The sequence below is a fragment of the Myxocyprinus asiaticus genome, chromosome 9 (genome assembly GCF_019703515.2).
Source record: "Myxocyprinus asiaticus isolate MX2 ecotype Aquarium Trade chromosome 9, UBuf_Myxa_2, whole genome shotgun sequence".
Taxonomy (NCBI): domain Eukaryota; kingdom Metazoa; phylum Chordata; class Actinopteri; order Cypriniformes; family Catostomidae; genus Myxocyprinus; species Myxocyprinus asiaticus.
This window is the reverse complement of record NC_059352.1, coordinates 27,705,759-27,725,621: the sequence shown is the minus strand read 5'-3', so window position 1 is coordinate 27,725,621 and position 19,863 is coordinate 27,705,759. Positions and strand designations below refer to the sequence as shown.

General features: G+C 36.8%; 1 protein-coding gene across 3 annotated transcripts in view; it reads left to right on the top strand.

Annotated features, from left to right (window-relative positions):
* LOC127446356 (lipoma-preferred partner homolog) overlaps nucleotides 1-19,863 on the top strand; it is a 324,624-nt gene that overhangs the window by 90,045 nt on the left and 214,716 nt on the right. For all 3 annotated transcript variants that reach the window (XM_051707243.1, XM_051707241.1, XM_051707242.1), the window contains one exon: nucleotides 12,588-12,796. In XM_051707243.1, the coding sequence (XP_051563203.1) occupies nucleotides 12,604-12,796 (193 nt within the window). In that variant the 5' untranslated portion in view covers nucleotides 12,588-12,603. The remainder of the gene's footprint in view (nucleotides 1-12,587; nucleotides 12,797-19,863) is intronic.

Here is a 19,863-nt window from a genome sequence, read left to right as displayed (position 1 = left end):
CTAGTTCTTATGTGTTGTTATTCAGTTGTGTTTTCTCTCACTTTTGTCTCTGTGGGATTAACTGGATGGATAAAGGTCAGGTAAACTTGATAAAATATGAATAACTCTCTTTGCTCCCAGTGTTGGCTTCTGCCAATACTTATGAAAATCACCACAACATCTAGTTCGTGAGATGCTGCAAAATATAATTAAAGGAATAGTTCACCCAAAAATTATAATTTACTCACCCTTATGTCATCTCAAACTCGAATGACTTTATTTCTTCCGTGGAACACAAACAAAGATATTTTGATGAAGATACGAGGTGTTTTTGTCCATACAATGCAAGTGAATGGTGACCAAATTTTCAAGTTCCAAAAAGGACATAAGACTCCAGTGGTTAAATCCATGTCTTCTGAAGCAATCCAATCTATTTTGAGTGAGAAAAGACCAAAATATAACTCCTTTTTTACTGTAAATCTTGACATCGTCAGTCTCATTGGCAGTCATGATTTCAAGCTCGATTATACTTCCTAGCACCATCTAGCACAAGTGTAATCGAACTTGAAATCATGATCGTTCCTAAAGACTGAAATGGCAAGATGTACAGTGAAAAAGGAGTTACTTTTTGGTCTGTTCTCACCCAAAACCGATTGGATCGCTTCAGAAGATATTGATTAAACCACTGGAGTATTACCTTAATGCTGCCTTTTTGCCCTTTTTGGAGCTGGAAAATGTGGTCACCATTCACTTGCACTATGAACAAACAGAGATCAAATTTTAATTTTAAAATATTTTAAAAGCTGATGTTTCAGACTCTTATTTTGAGCTGAATACAATTGTTTGAGTGCACTGAATGTTGAGTTAATCCTACATAATTTAAACCTTATTTAATTTTATTTATGTGTGTTTAGCTCGAAAATTATAGCGGGAGTAGAACAGGTGAAAATGTTCAGCTCTGACTGAGATAATACTAGTGTTTAGTGCTGTGAATTGAGAAAAAGCTGGAGTTTCACTCGTGCACTGACAATGGAAACTGGTTTAAACTGTGCCTTGCACTTCAAATATTAAACTTTTAGCACTTGGAAGCACTCCAAAGCGGTAATTTGCTTTTATTAATATATCCACACATGGTGCGGTGTCAGCCTAGTGGTACTCTCAAATATTTACCCCACACAGTCATGAAGCATTTGCAGATCCGTAATGCCCACTTGAACTCTTAACAAGGCCATGTTTCCAAACAGAGCAGTGTAGGGATGAGGTGATCCCTCATCTCTGTAATGTCGCATTAGCCCGCTCAGCCATATAGCCAGCTGTGGAAAGCAGAGAGCTGCTGGGCTAAGTGGACGTGGCCGGGGTCCTGAGCACAGATGGAGACCTTTAGTTTTTAAAGCTCTTTTATTCGTGTTGCTGAGCTCTCTGTGTATTGTGACAGGATGCATATGGATGCTAATTCAGCCCCACATCTCGCATCTTCCTTGTCCATCCCTGCTCTAACACTCAATCCAGATGAGAAGAAACATCCTCAGCCCTTCTTTACCATTAAATGGATTCTGGTATGAACATTTGTGGTTTGACATGGATGATTTTGTTACACAATCTTGAAAATCTTGAAAATCGTGAAAAATACCTTCCAAGACTGCATTATTAGTGTTACTTGCAAAGGAAAATCACTATTACTTTTGCTCTCACTTAGGGTTATTGTTATTTGAACAAACTCGTCCTGCACTGTTTGTGCCCCAGAAATGAACGATACCTCAAATTGTGTGGTTTGTCGAAGAAAGGTGTGTTATTAATTTTGTAAGTAATCACTAAGCCGTCCAATAAGATAAAATGAATAATTTCATAGCCTTGGACCCGAGCCATATCTAGGGACCAGAATATCATGGAGATTGGGCTTATTTGACTTGGGGTAGTAACTACAGTAACCACCCAGCAGCCACCTAAGATCTCTAGCAACCTCATAGCAATGCACAAATTTATATATATATATATATTTTTTTTTTTTTTTTTTTTTGCAATTCAGCAAACATCAGGCTGTAAGCTTGAAAAGCCTGTTCTATGCTAATTAATAGATTGGATTTAACATTGTTGATTCAACTACACAGATAAAAAGTAAAACACTTCTCATTTATCCCTAATAAAATCAGTAAACTGTTACTGATAAATAAATAAAATTGCTGTAATAATAAAACCTAGCCTTCAAGTGCCTTTGGCCTCATCATCTGGGAGAATATTTCTCCAGCAAAAGCAGAAAATAAATATTCTCTTAAACAAATGTACTGTATGTAATGCCACTTCTTTAGAGTTGCTTGAAAAAGTTTTTGAACATTGAAAGGGAAAGTGTATTTAGATAGAATGGATGGGTTTATTTTCATTTGTTGACAATATGTAACTTGATACACTCAAAAAAATAATATTTAGCCTATTTTTTAAAAATGTACGCATTTTAATTTAATAAAAAAATCCATTAAATTTGAATTGTGCAATAAATTGTTTTTTTTTAAATAAACGTTTTTTCTATTTAGTTTTTATGTATTTAGTTTTTTCTATTTAGTTTTAGTTAAAGATTACTCTAAAATTTGATGAAATTATTTTATGACATTGCAATTTGTAAATCTTAATATATATATATATATATATATATATATATATATATATATATATATATATATATATATATATACGTGTATATAAAATGATACAAATTTTAGTGTAGATTAAAACAGGTCAAACGTTTGGATACACTTGACAGAATTTATGTTTCTCATGATATTCAAAACATTGCAAAAAAAAAAAAAAAAAAAAAATATATATATATATATATATATATATATATATATATATATATATATATAATATATATATATAATATATATATATATATAATATATATATATATATATGTGTGTGTGTGTGGAGGGAAAATCTTTATTAGCCATGTAATTTTGTAGCTCTTTAGCCAGATTATTTTGTTTGTCCTTACTGGATGTTGATCACCTGTGGATCATATAATCTATCATATAATTGAAATGGGACTTTGATGAAAAGATTAGTCTTAATCCGCCACAGAAACATCACCAGAATGGCGCATTTATCCAAGTGTCTGTGTCAGAGTCCTCATTCCATCATCTGTCCTCTTGAGGAACTGTGTGTGCGCAACTTCTTGTCAGAGTGCAGCGTGCTATCTTGTTTATTCTCAAGTGTCTGGGGCGTTGTTTACGTGTTACTTCAACCTTCAGATCAGGCCCAGCACTCAGTGTCTGCTGTAACACATGACCTGCCATGTCATGGGTGACGACAGAGAAAGAGCTGACAAATTTTCACAGGCCATTAAGATTCCTTCAATGGCAATAAACAGAGTCAGGAGATGAAGATAATATGAGCTCTTCCTGAAATGCCTGATCTCCCCTTATTCTTGCAGTAAGAAAACCCTTGCATAACATGTTGTTTTTAGTTCATATTGCATTCATAGACTGATTACCGTATTCATGTAACGTAAATGATGTAAAATAAAGCAACTCTGAATATTGTGTTAATTCGATGAAGTTTCAAAAAGACTGTGCCATTGGACTAGTTTTGCAATCCTTCCTTGTCTCTTGACTCATAAATATTAAACAGTAAAGACATGAGAGATATTTTAACAGCGACTTAATTTTCGGTTCATTATCAGTTCTTACCAAAAAAAAAAAAAAAAATGACTAGTATCCCACAAAATGCATTCAACTGAGCTTCTCTTACATTTGCAGAACTTACTGGGAAGGGAAAGTTCCATTGCACCAGTCTCTATTGACATCCGATGTCTCCGTTAGACTATAGTCTCTCTGATCCTTGTTGATCCCCTCTGCTCACTCTTGTCCATCTCACAGAAAAGGTTAGAGCTGAGGTTAAGCTGTGCTTTATTCTTTTAACACATACTCTCCAGGCATTACAATAGAGTCTGCTGCACAGGCCAGGAAATTTGACAGACCACTAGAGTTTGTGAAGAAATGTGAAATATACTGTATGTTCCTCATTCTTTTTCAACCTTTACCAGAGAGTCCAGATGTGTTAGGACCACTTCTCTGCTAATGTCTCTTGTTTCCTTTTGTGGAGAGCTCTGATACAGGAGAATAAATGGGGAGGCTGGGTAAAAAAGTTCTGCTGTGTGGTGCGGGCCGACTATATCAGAACATAATTGTGTGTGGGCTCTTTTGGCTCGTCTCAAGGAAAGACGTATCAGTCAGAAGCAGCCAAACAGCATACACGGCAACAAATACAAAATGCAACAATGGCACCCACAATAAGACCAAAAGCCTAAAAAAAACCCCAAACAAACATAAAAGACGCTTTGTTGAAACAATTTGATTTCAGTTCAGTTTGATTTCATAAGAGTTGTGATGGTAAAACAGCAGCTATTAGTGAGTCTTTCTTTCTTTCTTTCTTTCTCAGCTAATTTCTGAGACTTATGTCTACTGGGTAGGGATGTAATGGTATGAAATTTACACGGTATGAAAACCATCACAAAAAAATACCTCGGTATCACGGTATCATGGTATTATGGTGCTTATTTTATAAACCTTTAATTTTAGGTTTGGCACATGTCTGATAAACACACAGAAACATTTTTTAGTTATAACAGTTCACAAACAGTTCTTTAACTTTATTTTTTATTTCTTTAAAACACTTTCTTAATCACATGACATAAACATAAGATAATCATAAAACAAGTTTAAAAAAAAGATCAAATGGTTTTTAATATAATTGAAACATTTCAAATATATGTCAAAATAGATTCATACTCTATCAAGTCAGGGTAGGTTGTGATGCAAAAAAAGTACGCATATTTATGTTATCTGTGCTGAGGCGGGAGCGTTGTTTTAAGCATAAACCTTGTTGAATTTTGATAAATTACCCAGAAAACACAACATTATATTATATTGTGTAAATTAAATAAAGTTAATATATCTTGAGAAAAATCTTTTTTGCAGTGTAATGAATGGATGTAATTTTAAAAAGTTTATGAAATCAAATTGAGCCAAACAAGATACATTTGTGACCTGCTCCAACAAAATTAGATTTTTAAATCATGAAATTCTCAAAATAAATGTTTTGACAGTCTTTGCCATGACCACCAATCACTGTTTTTACCTCAAGTTCGAGCAGCGTCACTGAGCAACACTCGCAGCCCGCGGGTGTATCATTGTATGTACGTTATTACAAGTAGCACAAAATGGAAAATATCAGAGATTTTAAAAGATACAGTATACATTACTAAATATTTAATCTGCATGCCAAATCTGTGTTTCAACCGTGGGGAGATGGCTTGTCATCTAATGCCCGTAGTTTATTATTTGACTAGAACAATAAATTCGAGAGGAGTATATTGCCAAAATGTTAAATATAATATTACATTTGTGCATTAATTTGTATATGTGAATTATACATTTTTTCTTAATCTGTAATTGATGGCTGAGACTTTTCTTGTTCATTCAAAATGCATTTTGGGGTCAAAATGACCCATAAATGATGGATCAGGTCACATTTGTAGGTAATATATTAATGTTTTGCCACAGTAAATTTGACTTTCTGTGGGTTTTATTATTTTGCAAATACATCATTGCCTTAGTCTTTCAAAATGTTACAGATAAGCGCTTAGAAAGCAGAAGCACTAACTTATAAACCAATTCCAAATAATGGGTAACTAGTCTTGTAAACGTGTATTGCATCTGCTTATGTATTCTATGATAGGGGAACTATATTTTTTTTTATTGATTACCAGACAATTCACAGTTTTTCGCTTACATTCATGTCCACAAATTCTGTGGGATGATGCTCTTGGAGATGGTGCTTCATGTTTGAAGTGTTTCCCGACTGAGCCGACACTTTTCTCTGACACATTTTGCAAATAAGGTGTCCGTCAACACTGCTGTTGCCTCTTGAGTCTTTTAAATAACCGAAATACTCCCACACAGCGGACTTTAACCGCTTAGGTGGGGGGAAAAAGAGGCTCCTCCGAGTCCGACATTTCATTCTACACAGCGCTCATGTGCTGCTGTCCGTTGGTCTGACAGAGTGACTTTCTCATCTTTAATTTAAATTATTTATTTATTTATTTATTATTAGTAAATGGAAATATAATAAATTTACCTGGGATTTTTAAAATGTTTATATATATTATTTTTTTCACATAATACTGTCATTAAGGAAAAGTCAACGGTATAGAAACCGTCTGTTTTTAATACCACGGTATACCATCATACCGTTATACCATTACATCCCTACTACTGGGTTATTCCATGTCAAACTGAATTTTTGTTTAAACTTTTTTCTCAACGTAAATGAGGATGAATGCCAAACTATTAAATGGCATGGATCAAATGGGTCAAAATGACAATTTTCATCTATATGATTTTGAGCAAAATCATTACAAATACAGTAGGTGCAGATGAATATTTCTGAAATCCCAAAACTTGATATAGGTATTGCACTAACTGAAGAGCCACATATGTCGCTTATTCTGACAGAGATTTAGCAGAGGCAGGACCCAAACGCAGAGTGAAAAAGTCAAACGTATTTATTTAATCTAAAAAACACAAAAAACAAACATAAATCACCCCATAGGGGGAAAATTCCATCCAATGCAGGTGATCCCTTGGAGCTGGACTGGGGCAGACAAACAGAAAACCAGGACCGACCGGAACCGACAGAAGGAGTCACAAAGGACCGACATGAGACATGAAACAAGATGAACTGGCTCTGGACAGCACACATGAGGAGACTAAAATAGGCAGATGCAATGCACTCACAGCAATAATAGACAGAACAAGGAGCACGAGTGTCCGGATCCTGACACCAACCGAAACCGAACCAGACAGGGAAGTCGGGCATGGTCCAGACACCATGCTCCGAACATGAAACATGAGATCAACAGAGGAGCACATGGCAGGGAAATAACAACAAAAACCGTGCGCTTGAAAATGGGTAAAATGTATCAATTCACGCATGGCCACACTGAGAGCCTCATATTTAACCATATAGAACCTCAAAATGATAGTTCACCCAAAAATGAAAATTCTCTCAGCATTTACTCACCCTCATGCCATCCCAGGTGTGTATGACTTTCTTTCGTTTCCAATATTTAAGTTCTTTTTTTTACTATAAATTCTCTTCCCTGCCTAGTAGGTGGCAATATACTCAAAACATTTGAATCACAAAAACAGAAGAAGAAGAATGTGAAAGTGAAAGTGGAGATTGATAGTGAAATAGGACTTAAATATTGATCTGTTTCTCACCCATCACCATCATATCGCTTCTGAAGGTATAGATTTAACCACTGGAGTCTTATGGATTACTTTTATGCTGCCTTTATATGCTTTTTGGACCTTCAAAGTCCTGGCCACCATTAACTTGTATTGTATGGACCTACAGAGCTGAGATGTTCTTCCAGAAATTTTTGTTTGTGTTCTGCAAAAGAAAAAAAGTCATACACATCTGGAATGGCATGAGGGTGAATAAATGTTGAGATAATTTTCATTTTTGGGTGAACCATTCCTTTAAATATGAAGATTCCTAAAGGAAAGTTTGTTCTAAACCAGAATCTAAAATTATATTAAGATATCTTTTATACTTCTGGAGTTATAGGCACCCCAACAACACAAAAAGTTTTTTTTTTCCTTCATTTTTAGCATATAATGCAACAATGTGTGCTGAAGTCAACTGCTTTTAGTAATAGACCTAATTAGTATCTCTGTGTAAAAATAAAGTAATGGTGCTTCTACATTTCTAAGGTTATTATTTTGACATGTATTTTTTCTCCAAATCATAGGAGAACAATATCAAAAACATTTTGAGCCAGGGATCTCTGTTTGAGTTGACACTGCATGACATTACTACTTAAATAGTTCTGTAAGATACTTCAAATAACACCATGGTATTTCCATGATTCGTTGGCTTAACAACGAATGTAAGAAAATAAAAAGCTTCTACTCAGAAACGTACAGTACATATTTATAAAATTTTTAGCTTTACTAAATTTGTATTAATGTGTACTACACAAAATATTAATTATAATGTGAATTTAGAGTGATACATAAAGTAAAAGAATAAGTGTGAGTTCCTTGAACTTCTTTGGCTTAAAAATCCATAAAATTAAGATTTTAAGTAGTACTAACTCAAACAATCAAGTTCAGAACTGAGGATGTGGGAAAACCCATAAGCCCATGCGCTTGAATAATTTAAGCACATTTAAGGAACTTATTGGGGCATTTAATTATTTGTTATTAAGAATTCATAGAGATTTTAGCTCTTTAGTTTTATTGACATTGTTTAACTGTAATTAGTTGTTTTGTGTAGTCACCATTAGTGTGATTAGTGTTCCCTTTGGTGAAGTTGAATCCTGTTCAATCCATGTAAAGTTTTCCTTGCGAGTGTGAATGTGCATTGGTGAAGTGCAGCTTTATCTACACATCTTTAGGGAATTAATTATTTTGACCCAATTAAATTATGAAAATTTAAAGCTTTAAGTAATATTAAAGCTAATTTGAAACACTGTTCTATTAGTTGTTAAATCTTATTCATGTGACATACCTTTCAAGTAAATAACTTTGAATGAACGGATACGTTTGTGTATACTGTATCTGGCAAATGTTTTCTAGTTACACTGACATAAAATTACCATTAGCTGAATTTACTTTAAAAGCGTGATGCAAACATTTTACATATATATTTTAAGTAAATCCAACACATTATTTTTTCAGTAGTGTCCAATAAACCGTAGTGTTTCCATGGTTTTCCATGGTATATTTTTATGTTACCTAAGGGTCTCCGTACCTAGAATACATCTATAAGAGTTTGAGAGAATAATAAAAAAAAAAAAAAGCCTTTTTCTTTACCACCACTGGCATGGCTCTTCTTTTGAAGTGTACAAGAAAGAAAACACTGAGGATCCTCTTGTCTGTAATATCATATGACTTGACTGATTGTGTTTTTACAGTGCCCTCACTCCCTTTTCATTTTGTCTGAACAGAATCTTTTTTAGCCTCTAATTGATGGTTGCAACCTTGCAATTAAGAAGATTTTTTCTTCTTAAAAAGATATTTTAAGATAATTTTTTTATTTGATTTATTGCATACTTGGAGTTGTTTCAAGGAAATCCAGCTTGGGGCTCATGAGGATTTTGTTAAGACACCTCAGGTCATTAAGTCACTGACTCTATGTTCTTGCACTGTGTTCATAACAACCACCCCAGTTAACCTCAGCTTGCATGTGGTGCTTCAGTTATTATCTTATTACACTTTACTCTGCAGATAGTACGCATTACACACTAACCTCAAACTACGTAACCGCCAGAGCTATTTGATCCCTATGACACAGGTTCAGTCACTTCTGCTCCTTCACACCCATGTCAAATGCTGCTTCATATTCAACAGATATAGCAAATTATGCCATATATTTTGCAATTTATTATCGTCACTGACATACGATATGTAACAGGGCATTTCTTACCTATAAAGTCCAAACCCTTTTGCTTTGAATAATTCTTTGAATAAGTCTGCTTTAAAATGTATTACCACATTCTTAAACGGGGCGTCTGATCATCAATGAATAAATAATAACCACGCAGGAAAGCAAGGTAAATTGGAATCCTCCTAAACATTTCTCCTCTTTTCTGCTATAATTTATTTGACCCTTTCTACTGCCTCTGTCCTAAAAATGGTTTTAAAAAATGGGCAATTGCCCAACATAAGTGAAAAGAAGTCATAACATTGATTCACTTTGATTTTTTCACTTTGATTGATTCAAGGTCTTATTGGGCTTGTCTATAATGGAGTTGTCAGTAACGTCAAGTTCTCAACTGTTGCTATTATGCAAGCTATCAGCACCTCAGTGAAAGCTGAACTGCTGTCATGTTCTCTGTTCTCTGGCGAGTTTCCTAGCTGCAATAATACTAGTGCATTCCCAACTCTTCATTATATTCAGCTCTGTTGGTGTAAGACATTTTTATTTTAATTGAGATGGGTGTAGCAACTGGTGGTTAGATGTTTCTCACTATCGAAAGGAGACTTCCAAATGTGAAGTAAGGGATTTTACAGTATCAGATTACAGGTTCTAAAACAGCCTCCTATCCGACACCTTGGCACTTCTCAGAGGACTCGTGGAATGAGTAGCACCATCTTTAGTTTTGGAATCTCTCCAGTCCCGAGACTTTATATCTGAAAATATTCACTCTTTGGCTGTTTTCACACTTGATCGAACCCACAGTGGTTCCTTTGTCCCCTCTGGTCTCTTTTCACATTGTACTTTTTAGTCAAAACCACTGTGAGTACCAGTGACAGCTGTTTACCACTGTAATTAGTCTTTTTGGATTTACTACCAAAGCTTTATAGAACAACACTTGCAAGGTATACGAAGAATGCAAGCTGCTCTCTAAAAGTGATTTATTCATAGACAAGCATCTGTTATAAATGCATCATACTATAACAAGTGTTACCTGGAGCATGCAAAGATGCAATTAATACATCATCACTAGCAGTTCTGCAATTTATGATGGGAAGCATTCATACAAACTGCCAGCTGTACCGATGTTCACATGAACCATACTTTCTAGCGGAAAACTGGAGTTACCTTCAGACACAGGATCAGACACACTAGGTTTTGAACATTTTTTGGATGACACAACGGACCAGGATTTGATGTCACTAGGCTTGGGATTGATGCATTTTTCATAAACTGATAATCGGAAGATTTTCTAGATGATCATCGATAAATATTTTTTTTTTTTTTTTTTTTTTTTCAGATATAAATAGGGCTACTCGTTGCACAGTAGTTTTTGTCTTTTTAAATATTTCTCAACACAACTTTGGTAAAGTTTGAGCCACAGGGTAAATTAAAGGTGGTCACACACTGGACGTGTCTGGCGGACGATATGGTGCTTTCTAAAATGTGAAAAAAAAAACATATCCGATAAAGGTACGCACTCACCGCCAACATTCATTGTCAAAATTCTGCTGTGGCACAGAGCACGACTCACGTAGTTTTCCATTAAATTCAACCCAAATCATTATCAAAGGACTAAGATTATTTTCTCTAGCCATTACTGGATGATATATTGTTTATATGTATCTTTCAGATAGCCTACACAATGTATTTTCAGTTACAAGTATGTTGTTTTGTTGTTTGATAGTTTGAATTTAGGACCTATTCAAGGCTACATACTGTACAGAGAAATTGCATAATAAATGTTGCCATTTCTAAACTTTCATTTACATTTACATTTATGCATTTGGCATACACTTTTATTAAGTGACTTACAGTGCACTTATTAGAGGAACAATCCCCCGGAGCAACCTGGAGTTAAGTGCTTTGCTCAAGGACTCAGTGGTGGTGGCTGTGGCGATTGAACCGGCAGCCTTCAGCTTACAAGTTTTGTGCTTTAGCGCACTACGCCACCGCCACCAGTTACGCCACCAAATGCAGTTACACCAGTTTCATCACGTCACTTTGTTCATTCTTGAAGTACAGAAACCTTCATTACTTTGGACTGCCTTTTGCTGCGCCGCATCAGCATGTCCTCTGTTTGTGATACTGGTGGTTTTCCTACCCGCGACTCGGCTTCAGTAAATGTTATATCACCCTCTTGAGGTCTCCCAACGCTGTTACGTCACATTATTAAACAGAAGGTCAGTTGAGTGAATTGGAAAGGACACAAACTAGGCTTTTAATTTAAATGTTGGCTAATTTTTATATATTAATGCCTTAAAAATATATAAATAAAATTACGTGCTGATCAATAATATATATCAATATTTTATGACATCCCTAGATGTCATGTGGGAGGGCTTTTGGTTTTAGTAAATAACATTTCCCAAATAGCAAACAGTATCATATTAAAAATGTTAGAAAACCGTCTATTCAAAACTGTCTGCTCACTTTTCAGCAACAATAAAAACACGCAGTTTTAAAACATGTCCTTTGAATTGAGCCAAGAGGTCAGTGTGTGAAGTTTCGATATTCTATTGGTCATACGTCCTCTCATCATCCAGATTTGCTGTTCACCAAGCTTGAACTTTGGTACGTAGCATTATACGAAATATTTGGCCGTTTTCAGTCTCCCACGTTCAGATGCGTTTGAATGGGAGTGAATGGAGTGCAAAATGTAGTGTGAGTGCCCCTTAACCAAACAATCCAAACTCTAACATCAGATGGACTCAGGTCTGCACCAAAAGCTCTAGTGTGACAACACCCTTAAAGTTTGGCCCACAGATTTTCAAAGTTTTGGCCCATTTTCTGATTTGATTCTGATTTTTCCATGCCTGTTGTTTAGAAATGTTTTCTTTGCTAAGTTCACTGATAGGAACAAAGATATAAGAGGACGAAGCTACCACTGCTATGAGTGGAAGTTTACAAGAATTCTAGGGATGGGGTTTTGGTCCCTAATGAAATGAACCAAACGGCTCATCCACCCATGTCTATATTATACACAATAACAACTATTTTAAGTAAAGAATGTGATGCTGACATTCAAACACCAATATAATTGTTGACACAGTGTGGTGAGAAATGAGTGCTATGGGACCAGTACAACTCAGTGCAAAATAATAATACAGTCTTTTTTTGTTGTTTTTTAGATATTTATACAGAACCATGTGGGGTGGCCAGAATGATGGTGACCATCAAGGTCATGTGACTGCACGGATGGAGACCTGCTTACCTATGGGTACCACCAGCATTTCTGTATCCCAGCAACAGTCTCCTAAGAAGTTTGCTCCTGTTGTGGCTCCCAAGCCCAAGTTCAACCCTTATAAACAACCGGGGGAGGCAGCACACGAGGGAGCTGGTAAGATTTATAACCTTGACTATAGCATTTTAATTATTACCTTTTGAACAGATTTGCATATGGCCATGGTCTGAACACAGGTTTGTTTTTACTAAGTGTGTTTTTTCCACTGGAGGATCAGAAATGCTATTCTGTAATTGCTTGACTTGAATTGTCTCGAGTCAGAGTACAGACGGGGAAACGTTGCAACAGTCTGAATGACAAGCAGGCTAAAATTAGTCTTTTACATGAAAACTCAAGATGTAAATGGAAAACTTGCTTGAAGTATCCAAGGATGTTGCTGTACCATGATTGCAGGACTTAAGAGCTCTTGACCTGCCTTGCATCATGCCAGAAAGTTTTGTCTGGCTCTTTGAAGCTGTCTTCCTTCCTATGAGAATATCAGACCATGAAAGTCCACCATTGGTGGTCATGTGTATGCCAAATCTCTCTTGGCACTGTAATATAAAAAAGTCCCTCAACTTAATTGAGACGTGTTTACAAACCACTCAATAAAGAGACTAATTGTTATACAAATAGATTTGAACAGCCCTCTGTTTGTATAGTTCTTTCTCAACTGCCTAATTTTGATAATTTAGATCAGTGCTTCATCAGTCAGTCTGATGTTTGTGAATGTATGTGTGTTGTTCACATACACTGGCGGCCAAAAGTTTGGAATAATGTTCAGATTTTGCTCTTATGGAAAGAAATTGGTACTTTTATTCACCAAGTGGCATTCAACTGATCACAATGTTGACTATACATTAATAACATGAAAAATTATTTTTTTACAATTAATTATTATTTTTTTTTAAATTCAGAACTACTTAAACTACTTCAAAGTGTTCTCATCAAAACATCTTCCACGTGCAGCAATGACAGTTTGTCCAGATACCCAGGTGACATTTCACCCCGCGCTCCTGTAGCACTTGCCATAGATGTCTTGTCGGGCACTTCTCACACACCTTACAGTCTAGCTGATCCCACAAAAGCTCAATGGGGTTAAGATCCATAACACTCTTTTCCAATTATCTGTCGTCCAGTGTCTGCGTTTCTTTGCCCACCTTTTCTTTTTGTTTTTCTGTTTCAAAAGTGGCTTTTTCTTTGCAATTCTTCCCATAAGGCCTGTACCCCTGAGTCTTCTCTTTACTGTTGTACATGAAACAGGTGTTGAGCAGGTAGAATTCAATGAAGCTGTCAGCTGAGGACATGTGAGGCGTCTATTTCTCAAACTAGAGACTCGGATGTACTTATCCTCTTGTTTAGTTGTACATCTGGCCTTCCACATCTCTTTCTGTCCTTGTTAGAGCCAGTTGTCCTTTGTCTTTGAAGACTGTAGTGTACACCTTTGTATGAAAAAATAATTTTTTTTGGCAATTTCAAGCATTGTATAGCCTTCATTCCCCAAAACAATGATTGCCTGACGAGTTTCTAGAGAAAGCTGTTTCTTTTTTGCCATTTTCGAATTTAAGACAAGCCAGACTATTGCATACTGTGGCAACTCAAAAACAATCACAATGTTAAGCTTCATTTAATGAACCAAATAGCTTTCAGCTGTGTTTGATATAATGGCAAGTGATTTTCTAGTACCAAATTAGCAATTTATCATGATTACTCAAGGATAAGGTGTTGGGGTGATGGCTGCTGGAAATGGTGCCTGTCTAGATTTGATCAAAAATGACTTTTTCAAATAGTGATGGTGCTGTTTTTTACATAAGTATTGTCCTGACTATAATTTGTGATCAGTTAAATGCCACTTTGGTGAATTAAAGTACCAATTTCTTTCCAAACTTTTGGCCGCCAGTGTATAAAAGGACCCAACTTTGTATAATCAGGGCTCAACGCTTTACATGAAAGGGTTGACACTTGGCAGCATGCATGTATGAGGCCACAGGGGTGTTGTGTATGGGGGCTCATTGTTGGCTTTTGTCCAAGTGTTCAGGAACATGTGATGTTCACATTCACTAGAGGTCTTGGGTGGCACATTACAATAGAGCAACATGGCCCCAGTGTCACTGTTCAGTTAGGTGGCAGGTGCCAAGATTGTGTCCATCTGCTGTGCCAGCTCCATCTCCCTTTCATCTTCTCTCTTGCCTCGCTGCTCAGGCTTTAAATGTTCCTCTCATTGTTTCTGTCTCTGATGATATTTGTTGGACAAAGGGACGGTGATTAGGATATATGTGTGAGAGTGTGTGAATGTGTGCCCATGCCAGTTAAATACCCTTACAATGAAATTAAATTGACCACAGTACCATAGAACTGATGTGGTGATGGTACCAGTGATGGTACCAAATGGTACTTCCATGGTACTTTGATGTATATCATTTTACTGAATTATTGCTATATTCATATACCATGGTACATACTTTATACTGTAACATGGTTCTCCAAGATAATTCAAAGAATACAATGGTATAATCTTGAGGGCTGGGCGATGTGACTGTATATAGTAGGATTGCACAATTGATCAAATAAATAATCACAGCTGCTACAAATAAGTAATCTCGAAAAATGTTGATTGTAGCAGTATCTAGGTCTACTTGTGGCGTCAAAGTTGTCGATTTAATTTTCTATGTAATGTATGTTTTTGTGGCAGTCAAACATTGCGAGTCACAGACAAGTCAGTTGCTCAGTTCTTTGAATAACAGCTTTGTTTTTTGTGCTTCTAAGAGGGCCAATATGAAGTTGACTGTTTAGGCATGGTGGCCAATCAGAATGTTTTAGGCTTATTTTGGATATGTAGCCTACCTAAAAAATATGGCATGCTGTTGGTCCACCCAAAATAAGTATTTTAATGTAAACTGAATTAATCGCAAGTACAATATCCAGGAAAATAATCGACAATTAAGAATTTTGTCATAATTGAGCAGCCCTGGTATACACTGTGACGTTAGAATTGTTTGAACTAATAGAGATTTTGCTGCACTGTTTATGTATAGTACATTTATGTATTAAGTAGATGTATTTGCTTGGCTATACTGTAAGTGGCAGGACTGCTTTACGTTATTTACATGAGAGTGACAAAATATGGAGAAATGCAAAAATACAGAATGGGGCATGTTCCAAACAAGTCCAGACAAGGAAGAATTTGTTATTAAAGAAGTAGTTCACCCAAAAATAAAAATTCTCTCAACATTTACTCACCCTCATGCCATCCCAGATGTGAATGACTTTCTTTCTTCTTGTTCGAATCCTAGGGCTTGCTGAGTGACTCCAGCCAGGTCTGCTAAGCAACCAAATTGGCCCGGTTGCTAGGGAGGGTAGAGTCACATGGGGTAACCTCCTCGTGGTCGCCATAATGTGGTTCGTTCTCGGTGGGGCGCGTCGTGAGTTGAGCGTGGATGCCGTGGTGGATGGCATGAAGCCTCCACTTGCGCTATGTCTCCATGGCAACGTGCTCAACAAGCCACATGATAAGATGCGTGGGTTGGCAGTCTCAGACGCGGAGGCAGCTGGGATTCGTGCTCCGCCACCCAGATTGAGGCGAATCACTACACGACCATGAGGACTTAAAAGCGCATAGGGAATTGGGCATTCCAAATTGGGGGAAAAAGGGGGAAAAATAAAAAAAATATTAATAAAATATTTAAAAAAGATTTGTCTCGTGCACAGTATGTGTGACACAAATTTCATCATCAGCACAGTCCTCACAGCCTGTCTGTGTGCGGCCGAGGGTGTTTTCCAAACTGCAACTTTGCACCCTTGAAGGTAACTGCGGGAATGGGACACCACTCCAAGGGTCGTTCCAAACGAATCTAAGAAAATGTTTGTTTTCCATGAAGGGCCCTTCCAAAAGACTGTTAGCGAAGAGTTCATTCATACAGTAATGCCATGCTCCCTTCAGTGTGCTCACATAGTAGGGCATAGGAATGATCACTTTCGATTGGAATTTGCCCCCAGTTTTTCTCAATAAGTGAACAGTCCTCGTCTGTGTGCATCGTCGGCACATGCGCCTGCCATTGCCTGTACTAAAGAGTATTACAAAGCTGTCATAGTGTGCATGCATTGAACGTGTGTATGCACTCATAGTCAAAAGAGTATAGTTTGGAATGCTGAGCGTTTGACTTTGTTCAAATTATACCCTGGCAGAAATTGTGAAAATTTGGCATTGATTTTGAAAATATGACTGATCATGCAAAAAAACTGTCTTTTATTTAAGGGTAGTGATCATATGAAGCCATTTAATATCACATAGTTGTTTGGCTCCTTTTTAAATCATAATAATAACAGAAATCACCCAAATGGCCCTGATCAAAAGTTTACATACCCTTGAATATTTGGCCTTATTACAGACACACAAGGTGACACACACAGGTTTAAATGGCATTTAAAGGTTAATTTCCTACACCTGTGGCTTTTTAAATTGCAATTAGTGTCTGTGTATAAATAGTCAATGAGTTTGTTAGCTCTCACGTGGATGCACTGAGCAGGCTAGATACATGGGGAGCAGAAAAGGACTGTCAAAAGACCTGCGTAACAAGGTAATGGAACTTTATAAAGATGGAAAAGGATATAAAAAGATATCCAAAGCCTTGAAAATGTCAGTCAGTACTCTTCAATCACTTATTAAGAAGTGGAAAATTCGGGGATCTCTTGATACCAAGCCAAGGACAGGTAGACCAAGAAAGATTTCAGCCACAATTGCCAAAAACCCACAGGTAACCTCAGGAGAAATACAGGCTGCTCTGAAAAAGACGTTGTGGTTGTTTCAAGGAGCACAATACGACGATACTTGAACAAAAATGAGCTGCATGGTCGAGTTGCCAGAAAGAAGCCTTTACTGCGCCAATGCCACAAAAAAGCCTGGTTACAATATGTCCGACAACACCTTGACACGCCTCGCAGCTTCTGGCACACTGTAATTTGGAGTGACGAGACCAAAATAGAGCTTTATTGTCACAACCTGGCTCACTGATGTTTTGGGGGTGTGTGAGCTCTAAAGGCATGGGGAATCTTGTGAAAATTGATGGCAAGATGAATGCAGCATGTTATCAGAAAATACTGGCAGACAATTTGCATTCTTCTGCACGAAAGCTGCGCACAGGACGCTCTTGGACTTTCCAGCACGACAATGACCCTAAGCACAAGGCCAAGTTGACCCTCTAGTGCTTACAGCAGAAAAAGGTGAAGGTTCTGGAGTGGCCATCACAGTCTCCTGACCTTAATATCATCGAGCCACTCTGGGGAGATCTCAGACGTGCGGTTCATGCAAGACGACCAAAGACTTTGCAATGACCTGGAGGCATTTTGCCAAGATGAATGGGCATCTATACCACCTGCAAGAATTTGGGGCCTCATAGACAAATATTACAAAAGACTGCACACTCTCACTGATGCTAAAGGGGGCAATACACAGTATTCAGAACTAAAGGTATGCAGACTATTGAACAGGGGTCATTTCATTTTTTTCTTTGTTGCCATGTTTTGTTTTATGATTGTGCCATTCTGTTATAACCTACAGTTGAATATGAATCCTATAAGAAATAAAAGTAATGTGTTTTGCCTTCTCACTCATGTTTTCTTTAAAAATGGTACATATATTACCAATTCTCCAAGGGTATGCAAACTTTTGCGCACAACTGTATATTTATTGTGGTTTTTCGTGTTTGCTCATATGCATCCTGTTTTCATATATTTGTCCATATTTTCACAGTATAAAGATAGAATAGATAATTGACACTGCAAACATGTACACTGCTGCTGTGCCATAGCTCTGACATATAAAACCACTAAGTCTAAGTTATGTAATGGAATTTACCACTAGGAGGATGTTTTGATCTTTGCTGTCAGGGCAGAGGGTACTAATCAGGTCTCTCTCTTTTTTTTTACCAGTTAGTACACTGTTTGATTCTCAGGGAACAAGGGTCTGCTGCAGTAGCCTACATATTATATCTGATTTCCTCTTATTTATATATATATATATATATATATATATATATATAAGTGTAAGGCACTTAAGAAATTTGTCTTAAGATGGTTATTTATATCTTCAGCTTTAGTGTGTCAATAGGAAAAATACATTTTAGACTCCCAACATAAGTTTTGCAAATAGAAAAGATTAGAATAGAAGAACATGGTGCTTTGCAAGAGATGGCATGGCCCTGCAGAGACCCCCCCACTGAACATCGAGTCAGTCTGGGATTACATGAAGAGACAGAAGCAATTGAGACAGCCTAAATAGATAGAAGAACTGTGGCGAATTCACCAAGAAGCTTAGTTCATCCTATCTGCCAACAATCAAGAAAAACTGTGTCCAGATGTACCTAGGAGAATTTGGGCTGTTTTAAAGGCAAAGGTGGCCACACCAAATATTGATTTAGCTTTTTTATGTTTACTGGACTATGTATGATGTTAATTGATAAATGAAAACTATGTATGGCATTATTTTTAAAGACATCCTCCCTATGCATCATTTTTCACAAGTACCTGAAACTTTTGCACAGTACTGTATATATATATATATATATATATATATATATACAGTATATTTGTATATATATACACCAGTCAGCCACAACATTAAAACCACCAGCCTAATATTGTGTATGTCCCCCTCGTGCCGCCAAAACAGCGCCAGCTATTCTACTCACCACAATTGCACAAAGCGGTTATCAGAGTTACCATAGACTTTGTCAGTTCGAACCAATCTGGCCATTCTCTGTTGACCTCTTTCATCAACAAGGCATTTCTGTCCAAAGAACTGCCGCTCACTGGATGTTTTTTGTTTTTTTTATCATTCTGAGGAAATTCTAGAGACTGCGTGAAAATCCCTGGAGATCAGCAGTTACAGAAATACTCAAACCAGCCTGTCTGGCACCAACAATAATGCTATGGTCCAAATCACTGAGATCAAATTTTTTTTCCCCATTCTGATGGTTGACGTGATCATTAACTGAAGCTCCTAACCCGTATCTGCACGTCTGGAAGCACATTGTCCAATCACAAACCTGGTTTAGCTGAACGGTCGGATTCATTTCAGACACATGAAGTTCACTTTGCTTCATTCTTGTTTTCTGCTGTTTTAGTGTTTTAGTGAAAGATGCCAGTATCTATATTGCTGCTCACTGTATTTTTCTGCTACGGCCTAA